This window comes from Molothrus aeneus, chromosome 10, assembly GCF_037042795.1.
Source record: "Molothrus aeneus isolate 106 chromosome 10, BPBGC_Maene_1.0, whole genome shotgun sequence".
Lineage (NCBI taxonomy): Eukaryota > Metazoa > Chordata > Aves > Passeriformes > Icteridae > Molothrus > Molothrus aeneus.
In genome coordinates this window covers 6,649,472-6,660,851 of record NC_089655.1, presented here as the reverse complement: position 1 = coordinate 6,660,851, position 11,380 = coordinate 6,649,472, and the positions used below count along the sequence as shown (strand labels likewise).

At 50.8% G+C, this 11,380-nt stretch overlaps 1 protein-coding gene across 3 annotated transcripts; it reads right to left on the bottom strand.

The window, feature by feature from the left end:
- Positions 1-366: 366 nt before the first annotated feature.
- On the bottom strand, positions 367-11,378 carry SNORC (secondary ossification center associated regulator of chondrocyte maturation). 3 transcript variants are annotated; one of them, XM_066557096.1, is made up of 5 exons: positions 11,265-11,378; positions 9,830-10,221; positions 9,156-9,299; positions 1,196-1,381; positions 367-505 (listed from the first exon to the last, which is right to left on the bottom strand). In XM_066557096.1, exons 3-5 carry the CDS (start codon positions 9,247-9,249, stop codon positions 396-398), a joined length of 390 nt encoding a protein of 129 aa, XP_066413193.1. In that variant the 5' UTR covers positions 9,250-9,299; positions 9,830-10,221; positions 11,265-11,378; the 3' UTR covers positions 367-395. The 3 variants fall into 3 exon arrangements, with proteins under 3 accessions (XP_066413193.1, XP_066413195.1, XP_066413194.1); XM_066557098.1 differs by having other exon boundaries at positions 1,196-1,378; positions 9,156-10,221; XM_066557097.1 differs by lacking the exon at positions 11,265-11,378 and adding an exon at positions 10,959-10,970 and having other exon boundaries at positions 9,156-10,221.
- Between the last annotated feature and the right edge of the window lie 2 nt (positions 11,379-11,380).

The following is an 11,380-nucleotide window of genomic DNA, read 5'->3' as shown; positions in this document are numbered from 1 at the left end:
GCCCTAAGGCAGTGGGTCAGAATGGGGTTGCACATGAACTTGGGGTGGCTTACACCCATGAACAACCCTTCCCTAGGAAAGATGTGCAGGGTGATGCCCAACACTGTTACCATCACCCAGACTAGACCCAGGAAGATTCTTTTGAGCTCCCTGCTCAAAGCCACACCCTGCCATAGGTTCCTCCTGAGTGGGGTTGACAGGCCCTGCCAGATCTGTGCCACCCAGGAGATACCACACACACCAAAGCACTCGATGCATGGCTGCCCAGCACAGGGCCTGCAGTGCTTTTCCCGGATCCTTGGCACCATTTCTCCCAGGGCCCCAGGCAGACAGTTCAGGAGCAGTCGAGGGCTGCAGACAGGCCAGTTGTGTAACAGAAAAATGTTTTATTGAGTTCAGGAGGCCGAGAACTTTCTCAGTGTGATGACGACCAAGGCCACAAGCACAGACATACCCAGGAGGGAGGCGATGACAATGGCACCAATAGCTCCGGGCCCCAGTGAGCCTGCAGGAAGAGAGAAAAAGGCACGAGGTCAGCAGAGACAGTGGGGCCCAGATGGGAAGGGCTGCAAGGATCACCCCACACCCAGCATGTCCCCAGGCATCAGGCCACACTCCTGTCCCAGAGCTCCCTGCACTGGCTGTGTCCCAGGTATCATCCTGTGCACCTTTGGGCAGGGGGCTGTAGCCAGCCACCACCACCTCAGCCAGCTCCCAGTGACAAGGACAGTTGCCACAAAGTGGGTCAGTGGTGCCCAGCTTTCCTGCTAACAGACTGGGAGATTTGCTTCGCTTGCAGCAGGACCACATCTCAGCTGGTGTTTGCTGTCAGTCAGGAGCCACAAGCCAGGAAAGGCACTCTGCTCCCTGTCCAGGGAGCTCCTGGCACACTCTGCCCTGCAGAGCCCTGCCTACATTCAGGGCAGTTTTCTTTCAGGGCAGGTGCCTGCCATGACAGGTCAGGGGGCAGGAAGAAGAGTCTTGGAGCCATCTTGGGGCTGGCAAGAGCTCCACAGCAGAGGTTTTTCGGCAGGGACGTTTCCATGAGCAGGCAGTAAAGGCAACCCTCCCCCTCCCCAGCAGCGTGGCTTGAACCCCTGCCGGGAGGTGACAGTCCCACAGGGAGCAAACCCGTGAGGACATCCCAGGCTGCTGCGGGAGTGAGCCGCGGGCAGTCCCTGTCGCAGTCACTCACCGTCCCCGGTGTCCAGCCGGTGCAGGTGGGTGGTGTCCTCGGGCTCCAGCTCGGAGGTGTACGGGGGGAAGGCAGTGGCATCCGACAGCCGGGCGGTGGCGGTGGCAGCATCGAAGGGACCGGCTCCAGAGGGCAGCTCGGGCGGCTCGTTCCAGAGGGTGGGGACCGCGTCCTGCGGGTACTCTGCTAGAAGACAAGCACCCACGGGCATGGGGGGCCCGGTCACGCTACTAGTGACAACCACAGCTCAGCAGGTCCCTGGTCTTCTGCTGCCTGCCAGGTGCCCTGAGGGCTGAGAACCCCGGTATGGCAGAGCCCTCCTCCGAGGGGACACCATCTCTGCTGAACAGCCATATCCAGAGCAGCCAAAGGCAATGTGCTTCTGTGGCAACCTAGTGTACTCACAGCACACACGGGACAACACAGAGTGCCCTGACACCCTGCAAACCTCTGCTCATGCACAAACAGGCCCCACACGAGCATCCACGGCTGGTTTACTCATGGATGCCCTTGGGACTGGGCTGGGAAGGGCTGTCACACTGCCAACAGACAGAGGCCACCGGGCCACCTGTGCTGGCCAAATTCATAGCATCTCAGGGCCCTTTTGTCCTGCACCACCAGCCCATGCAGTGCAGGATGCTGGAGGTGCTGGCACAGCACAGGACATGGCTCCCCCAGACAGGACCCCAGAGCCTCGACTTCCCCCTGCTGCACCCCCGCCATACCGGGGAGATGAAAGGCAGGCTGGGTTCTGTTTAATGTTACCACTCGTCTCCTGTTATTCCTTCCTGCCGTGGGTCAGAGACCAAGCCAGAGAGCCCTCCCTGTGTGTGGCTCAGCAAGCACTCCCTGTCAATGCCCAGCCTTGTTCAGGTGGGCTCTGGCAAGAGCAGGAGACATTCCACAGCTCCCTGCAGAAACCACTGGGAATGTTGCACTGGGATGGGGAAAAAAGCAGGGGGGAGAAAAACTAACAACATTCACTGTCAGGGCCCTCCTGAACTGACACAATGGTTATCAGGACTGGGGAACAGGGAGTCAAGAGCTGGAGCAAACAGCCCAGGCTCCCTGGGGCAAGGCACAGAGGTATCCCCAGGGCATCCCAACTCTGGCAAGTGAACCTTGGTGTACCAGGGGCACTTGAAGACTTGTCCCAGGCTCTCTGTGGCCCAGGAAGAGAGATGGCAGCAGCACATCTTGGCAGTACCAGCCCCAGCTTTAAGTGCCTGGAGCCCTCCTTGCCTCCTGTGGACAGAAGGTGCTGTGGGGGGAGAGCAAAGAATCCCCGTTAATGGGCTGCACCACACTTTGTTCTCCCTTTAAGATCCCTCCCTGGAACAGGGAGGGCCAAAACACTCACCTTTCCTGAAGGTACAAACCCAGTGAGAACTTACTGCAGGGTTTGCATCAGAGTAGCTCCCACCATCACCAGAGCTATTCCACAATCTTTGGAACACAGAAAAAGTTCTATATGAGTTTTGAAAGCTCTTTCTACAGGCAGAAAAGCTACCAGGGTATCCAGCAAGACAACTGCCAGGTTTAACCCTGGCCCAATGAGCATCAACAGAGACAAGTTCCAGTGTGCAGCCTGTGCCAGTGAGACCCAGGCAGGAACCCAGGCAGAGCTGGGTGTAGCAGAGAACACCATGTCCTCACACACTGGGTACACCCATGGTCTCTGCACCAGAGGTGGCATCTCAGCTCCCCTGTACATGCACACAGAGGTTTGTGTTCCACAAGAGCTCCCCACAAACACCCAAGCCTCTGCAGGGGGCTTCCCAACCTGTGCTGCAAAACCAACCAGCAGAGCTGAAAATTTATATTCCATCCCATGGCTCTTCCACAAAGTGCCATTTCCAGTGGACCTCTCTACTTTAAATCCCATGGTGTCACAGCCAGAGAATGGAACAAGAGGAAATACAGAATTCAGTGAGAAAAGGTAGTTAACAGAGGAGAAAAATGAGCAGAGCTGGGCTATTTTAGCTGCCAACAGTGGCATGGGGAAGCTGTTGGTTTAGGAACAGACCAAACATATGGAATACTTTGGAAGCCCTGGTTCCAGGCTGCTTTTGTAAGGGAGAAACTCCACACAGAAGAGCCACACTCCAGCCATGGCCTTCCTGACACTGTCAACACGCCCCCAGACCAGAACCAACACTGCCACTGTCCCCACCTGGCAGAGGAACACAAAGCTGGAGGACAGCGTTGCTTCCTTTCCCAAGAACGTTTTTTTTTCCCCAGAGCTGCACATATGTCTTGTGTGTGACCAAGGACTGGTGTTAGCTCAGATGATCTGTAACAGATGCAGGCACCATCCAGGGAGACTGTATAACCCGGGCTGGGTCTTCCCAATCCCTGCTCTCAAAGGGAAGAGGAGGGAGCACAATCTCTTCTAACCGTAGTGCAAAGGTCCCACAGGTGCCACCAGACCCAGAGGTGCCAGATGGTCTCTCCTGTTCTCCGTGCATCTAACTCCTGCTTAAAGAGAGCTGCCAGAAAATTTTCAGGGCACAGAGCTCATTTTTGATAGCCAAATACAGAGGAAACAGTCTAATTCATTTATGATGGCTGTGATTTATAAAAACTTGGATGGCTGCTGGATATGTATTTTGTTAATTCCCCTCATTCAACTGACACACACTTTCAGTCTGCCCACACAGAAAAGGCAGAATGTGCTTAACATGCATTTGCTGTCCCAAGTTCTTGTGGTTTTACCCTACTGGCACTTCAGCCCAGGGAAACACAACCCCTTTCAGTCAGGTCTGCTGCCTGAGGAACAGTTGTGAGCTCAGAGGCAGCAGCAGATTCCTGCACACACACACAGAGTGAAATACCTGCAGCTGAGCCTCCCCAGGAGCCAGGGCTCACTGCTGGTCCCCTGCTCAGCTCCTGCCCCTCAGTGTTGCTGGAGCAGGTGCCAAGGGCCCTGCTGTGGGCACACAGAGGGGAGAACACAAAGCAAGAGGCAGGTTCCTCCAGAGCCCATTGCTGCAGCCTGGGAGAACATCTGCTCATAACCAGCACTGTTCTCCCCACATCTCTCCTTGAATTTTCCCTCCTAACCTAATAGCTCATGTCTTCACACACCTCCACTCCTCCAGCTGAGAAGCCCAAGCACCCATCCAACTATCCTCATGCATGCAGCAGGTTTCTTTAACAAGCAGAGGTCTCACACCTGCTTCCCTGACAGTCCCAATGAGTGTCAGCCACACAGCTGGTGGCTGGGAGTGGCAGATCTCTAGTGGACCCACATCAAATGCCACAATACCATTTCAGTCCCCTGGTAAAAGCAAGAAAAGTGATGGGAAGGAGAGTTTGGGTCAGGTACTAGACCCCAACACATGCACACTATTAGTAAAGTCTTATGTCTCCAAGTGAGACACGAGGGCCTTTTCCAGTCATCTCTTGGATAGAATCTGGAGAGATTCTATCTACAGGCAGGGGACCCACTTCAGGAAGTTCAGTTCTCTGCTCTGCACCTGATGTTTTGGGTGACCACCACAAGTCCTGCTCTTCCCAGGCTCAGTTATTCCTTGCATGAGCAGGACACCAGGATCTAAACATGACCTGCAGAGAAAGCAGCACCAGCATGGCCAGGCCTTCCTGCCCACACTGTCACTGTCATTCTGACTGTGATGAGGGGGACGTGGCCTGTGAACCTCAACAAATGCTTCAGTGACAGCTCTGGAGCTGGCAGCAGCCCTTCCCAAGGAAAGGGCAAGTTGAAGGGAAGCTCCCTGGCCGTGGGGCAAGAAACAGCAATCTTAACTTAGCATGTAAAAACACCCAAACACACTGCCATCTCCAGGGAGGGAGTGCAACCAAGAGCTGGAAATTAAATACCAAAGTACTGCATGTCTTGTACTCCTGTTCACCCAAGAACTTGGGAGAAATAAAGAAGCAAGAAACACACTCAAAATACATCATCCATCACAAGACCAGATGTTTAATATCTGGGAGAAAGCCATGCATTAGCTGTGCTGCCATCAGTCCAGGACCAGTCCTGCCTCTAGAAAACTCCTGTGTCACACTCACATGGTTTGCTTGTCCTGGAGGGGCAGCCAGGGGCATGTGGAGGGGCTGCCAGGCTGCTGAGGCACACGAGTCACCCACCACTGCCAGGCTCTGTGCCTCAGTGCCAGCTGCTCCAGAGGGAGGAAAGCCTCCAGGCCCTGGCACAAATGAGCTCCTCCCCAGCATTAGCTCTGCCTCAGCACTGAAACACAAGCTGAGGGCAACTGTTGCTTTCAGACCAACAGTAAAAGCCTGGTCATGAGAAATACAGTTGGAGAACACTTAGAAGAACAACATGCAATAATCTTATTGGCATTTTACTGGAGATGGAACTGGACAAAATGGACTAAAATTATTAGAGTGTTTTGTAGAAGGCCAGGTGGATGATGGCAGCTCTTCCTTCCCACATGTTAACACTACAAATTGTCTTATTTTAGGGAAATCTCTCTGCTGCACTGTCTTCTTCCTCTCTCCAGCACAGGTAAGTTATAACTGAGGTGAGGAAATGGGAAGAAAAGATCAGTTACCATAAAGAAATACACAATGAGTTTTCCAAGTGATGCAGGGGCCAGTGGAACTCCAGACACATGGGCCATAGAGAGATCTAGAGGGGATGATGGCAAATGCAACTTGACAAAACTGCTATTCCCATACTTAGAAAGAAGGTGGGGTGAGCTGCCAGCACAGTGATGTGGTAGCCAGTGCCCCAGTACTCAGTGACTGAAAGGTAAGACTGGAAGAGTGTCTGTGACAGCCCCAGGGGATGCCAACCAAATCTGAAGGAACCAGACCCTCCCCACAGGCCAACGGTGAGACCTTAAGGCAGACAGATGTGGCCAGATCACATCATTGTCCCCGAAGGTTACTTGCCACTGGCCAATAGTCTTCTTCACGCAAGCTGACTTCAGCACTTCATCATCCTCACTGCCCACCTCCAACCTAGCTCCTTATTCAGGAGTCAATACCAGCATCAGAAATCTGTAAGGAATGTTGGAGCAAAGCAAGGTTGAGTAATGGCTTACAAAGTCCTGGTTCAAGTGTGGACAGATCGGCTGGAACAACTACATCTTTTCCTGAAATCTGCCAAACAAAACCTATTTACTGCTATCCATGTTCTAGAACTTAAGCTTTAAAAAGTTTCCTAATAATCTTTGTTTCTCCTAGTAGTAGTTGAAAAAAAAAGACACATAAGCTGCTACAGAAAGATGTTCTTGGTCAAGGTGTTTTCCTGTGTCTTCTCCTTTGGTGTGTGTGCTCTGTTGCTTTTTTCCCCCCAGACTCATTCTGATGTGCTACTGCAGTAAAACATATTTCCACATTAGCTCAAAACAAGCTCAGGAGCCCACATGTGAGTTTAAATACCAAATATACCCACGCTTCAGGAGCCGATGCCTTGCGAAGGCTCAGTACTAACTTGCAGCTCATTTGGGGCTCTGAATCCATTACAGGAATTGAAACTGGGTTTGCTGATAGGAAAAAAAAAATCAGTTCTTCCTGTGCTTTAGGCCTATCTGCCACTTGGGTTTGGAGAAAGAGGAAATGGAGAAGGCTAAGGTTTGTCACAGATCCTTGAGCTGGCTGTTTCCTGTTGCACCCAGATGATGTAGACAAAGGGGGTTAAAGATGTGCTTGGTTGCCTCTCCATTTTTGACAAATGTGATGTTGGAAAGAGCTCAGTAATTTGGAGAAGCCCACACTTTCACCAGTTGCAGAGCCCTGACCGTGCTGTCCGGGAAATGAGACCAGTGAGAAGCAGCCAAGAGGGAGAGGAGACTCATCCTGGGCCTGGGGGCTGCATGACCCCATGGTCAGCCCTCTCCAGCTCCCACTCACTCTGCAGGGCTCTGCTGGGGACAGTCAGAGGTGCTGAGACGAAAGGGCAGGGGCTGGTGAACCCTGAGGCCAGCAAGGGGCTGTCCAGCCCCAGGTGGCCACGGCAGGCACAGGGCCAGGGCAGGGCTGAAAGGAGCCCTTCAGCAGCAGCACAAAGGGCAGCCTGTGGAGGGCAAGGCCAGGAGCTCCTGTGTGCAGCAAGGCAGAGCTGCGGTTCTGATGGATACTGAGTAAACTTGTTTACAGAAAGGCAGGGCTGTGTGTCTATGTGCTGAGGCCAGAGGGCTGTCTGTGTGCCCTTCCCCTCTTTGTCTGCACCAGGCCGGAAATTTCCTTTTCTAATGGAGTAAAGGCAGAAAAAGTTCCACTGATCCTCAAAGCACCTGTACTGGGGGCAGGAACTCTCCATGCAGCAGAGAATCATTCTGCTCCTGGGGGGCTTCCTCCTGTCCTCTCTGAGGGAGCAGGGAACAACCTGTTAGAGGCCTTACATCTCTGAAGCACTGCAGAGAAAGCACAGAATCTCTCCTACACCCCAAGATCTGAATGTTGCAAAGCCCTTCAAGCCTCATTGCATGAGTACAACTCATCCAGTATAAGGATCAAGTAAACTTGGGAGTGCATCACAGGAACAAAGTGACAAAGGAGGCAGCACCAGGCACAAACCACAGCTGCAATGCCAGAGCAAGCACATGGAAAAGCTGGCAAGGAGGGGGGCCAGAGCAAATGCACCAAATACCGGAAATTTAAAACAGCATAGAAGAGATCCCAGCTTAGACAGGAAGCAGATTGAAGAATTCTCACTTGAAATCAACCACTTCCTGCAGAGTGAAATACTGCTAATGACTAAGAAAAGACCTTACCTGGTATGGAGGAAGAGCATGGTCAGTGCTTCTGAGAGCAAGAGCAAGGCACAAACTGAAACTGTGCTAAAATGATTCATGGTCCACTGCACAAAAATGAGTTCATGGTTTGAGAAGTAAAGTATCCACTTTTTAGTGCTCATTTCTTAGTTACTTTGAAGGTTTCCCTTCAGAGAAGGTGTCCTAGAAGGAGAAGATACCAGCTGCACTAATTCTGTTCCTCCACCCACAGATGTTCCAGCCAAGCACAGCAGTGAATTTCCCTACCCATATGAAAGCTCCTTTAAAAAGAATTCCATAATTTGATCTGCTAGACAGCTGGCCAGATCTCCCTGCGAGGCAAGATGCTCAGAAAAAACTGTGAGAGAACTGCAAAACAACATTGCTCCAGGTGTTGGAAGGCAGGACAGAAATTCAGGAAAACAAATGCTGTGCCTGTTATCTTGGCCCCAGCCATCTCTTCAGCCTCACCTCCACTGCACTGAGGGAAAGGCTTTGGGGGAAGCAATTGCCCATAAGAGTTTCCACCTGTACACTCAGAGCCCATCAGTGCAGGGGGTTTGGAAGTCAGTTTTTTCCCAGCTGTAAAACCCCCCTCAGACCTGCAGCCTTTGAAGCTCTGCCCCTGGCTCCCTGCAGCCAACACAGCTCTGCTGAAGGCAGGAGCAGATAAAGCTGAAATTAATAACAATCCCCAGAGAAACAGTGCCTTACACAACAGGCATCTCCCCCATTCTTCTTCCCATCACCTCACTGCAAGCAAGTCAGAGCCAGGCACCTTTCCAGCACTGCCCTGCTACCCCAGCTCCAGAGCAACCCCATAAGGATGCACACCTTGTCTTTGGACTGGGGTTTTCATGGACACTTCTGTAGTTCTGCCTAAAGCAGCTGCTGTGCTCCGCTGCAGTAGGGAGCACAGAAGGAATCAGGAATTGGCACACAGGCTTTAGCCAAAGAAAAATGTTTCTTTCCATAACTGTAACTTCTTCTTGCTATTAAAAGCTGAGGGACAGCCTGTCCCACCAATGCTCACAATAGGTGCTACTGCCATTCTGCTTAGGAAAAGTTAAAGGATTTTCTCCACTGAAAATATATTCTTGCTCACCAGCAGCCACCAAAGCTAGTTTCCCTTAATCAATTATAATTCAACTCATATTTAGGGATGTTTTCAGGGAAGGGAGAAGAGAGAGGGCAGTGTAGGAAAGGACGGCCCAAGCTTTTGGATTTTAAATGCAAACAAAGCTCCTTACCTGCCAGCACAGCAGGGACCAGGATGCTGCACAGCGTTAGCAGGACCAGGCGAAGGACTCTGTGGTAGGGCATGGCTTCCCTCAGGAAAAGCATCAGCAGGAATCCTTAAAACTCTTCAAAGCACAAACAACTCCAAAATTTCACTGGTATAATAAAAATTCTGTTCAGTCAGGTAAAAAAACAAAAAAAAACAACAAAAGAAAAAAAAGTCCTTCACAAGAGCAGCTGTGCAGAGAAAGTGCAAAGCCCCGCAGAGCCTCCCTCTCTCTGGCTCCAGGAGCACACCTCCTCCCAAAGGCAGCTCCACCCTCCCAAACTTGTGCCTAAAACCCCATAGGCAGCCAAGCAGAGCCATCAGGACCCTGCCAGGTCAGTGCACACACAAGCAGTTGTTGGTGAGCCCTTCCCAGAGGCCACGAGGATGCTCCTGGAATGCTTTCCCCGGGGTTGGCCATCCCGAGGCACAGGAAATAACACAGGAGCCATTGGGGCAGCTCAGCCCAAGAGCAAGCAGCCCATTTGAGGGCTGTGCTCTCCCTCGCTGTGCAGGGTGGCAGGGCATTGCAGGGTGGGGAGAGCACACAACAAGGGCCTCAATCTTCTGAGGCTAAAATGCTCTGACACAGAGCCAGAGCAGCTCCATGGCACCCTTATTCCTGGGTGGAATACTTACAGAGCTGGCCTGGGAGCCATGGGTGGTCTCAGAACTGCTGTCAAAGCCTCCAAGCGTTCCAGGAGCGTCGCCTTTGGCAGGCAATGCCAGCATCCTCCTCGGATCCCGACTCCTCAGGCACCACCTCCTCCTGCCAGCCTCTGCCACTCTGTCCCTGCCTGCCTCAGGGGCTCAGGACAGTTCACAGCACAGAAAACCCAGGTTTGCTTCAAATCACATTTGCAGCAACAAAGAATGGTGAATGGATGAAGTGTATAAAAAGGGGAACACTCCAACTGATTGTCACAGAAGAAGTTTCATTAGTATTTTGGAGCTGATATGATGATGAATACTTCGTGGTTTCCCATCATGTAAAGAATACATAAACACCTCCAATGTCAGTTCTTTATGCTCTGAAAATATGACACAATATTTAAGTCTTAAATTTCAGATTCAGATTTTTTTGCAGCAATTGCTTTGCTTTTTGGAGCCCCTATTTTCCCCATCCCTACTGATCCAAATGATTCTTGCTACAGAAGAGGGCCTTATTTGTCACAGAAGGTGACAAGGCAGTCACCTGAGTGCACAATCTGCACATGTCACCACCTTACCTTCATAGAAACACAGAAACCAGAGTATTTCAGTATTATGAACAGTGTATCTTCCCCACTGGTCCATTATCTACAAATTCCCAGGAGCCAAGTGAGGTCCTCAAAGTTTGATAAATTATTGCACATTTTCCCTGCTTGCATTTCTGCATTTTCATTTAGCAATCAAGAAGCTGTTCCTTTCCTGCCGAGCTCAAAACTAACACACTTTTGTGTACCTGTAACGTGGTGTAAAGCAAGCCAAAATTAGCTTGCAGAAATTAGATCATACCACTAAAAAACCAGAAAGCAATTATGAACTACACACCTTATATGCTAAAAAGAGAAGATATTAAAACAAAGTCAGGTTATCAGCCTAAACATCAACTGTTCTCTCAGACATCAGCTGAACAGCATGCAAGGCTACTGTCTAAGTTAGGCCTCAGCATACTTATTTTCCATGGTCAGGTGAATGGCAGGACATTTACCATTACCTTTACTGGGATTTTCCACACAAAAACAAGTATCAAAAAAGGAAACTAAGTCTAAAAAGAGAAACTTACATGGTTTCCATGTGGACTTTAGGCTGAGGGGAGAAATAAAACACCTTATTTAGGGCAGTGCACTGGAGTGCACGGGGTGGGCACCGACTGGCAAAGGAGGCTCCGTGGCCGAGTGTTTGTGTTAAGAGCAAACCAGCCATGGCTTGATCTCCCCTGCATAAACAGCACCAGCATGAATGCACATGTTTCTCTACAGACAGCGGAGGAAAATTAAAGCTTTCTTGTTAGAAATTTCTAATATCAACTTACTGGTGTTTATTTGAACTCTAAAATTATCAAGTAGAAAAACCAACCAGTATTCCTCACCAGGGAAGAAATAAAGCAGCAGCTGTTGTTCCACATCCTGTGTATTTGCTTGTTGTTTCTTGATGAAAACTGATGCAAGTCAAGTTTGGGTGGGTTTTAGCACCAGGAATTATCTC

Excerpts from the sequence above, each read along its gene's own strand:
- SNORC (XM_066557096.1), bottom strand. The coding sequence starts at position 9,249 with ATGCTTTTCCTGAGGGAAGCCATGCCCTACCACAGAGTCCTTCGCCTG. Across the intron at positions 1,382-9,155 it reads GGTCCCTGCTGTGCTGGCAG|CAGAGTACCCGCAGGACGCG; the intron begins GTAAGGAGCTTT and ends CTTGTCTTCTAG. Across the intron at positions 506-1,195 it reads CCGGCTGGACACCGGGGACG|GCTCACTGGGGCCCGGAGCT; the intron begins GTGAGTGACTGC and ends CTCTTCCTGCAG.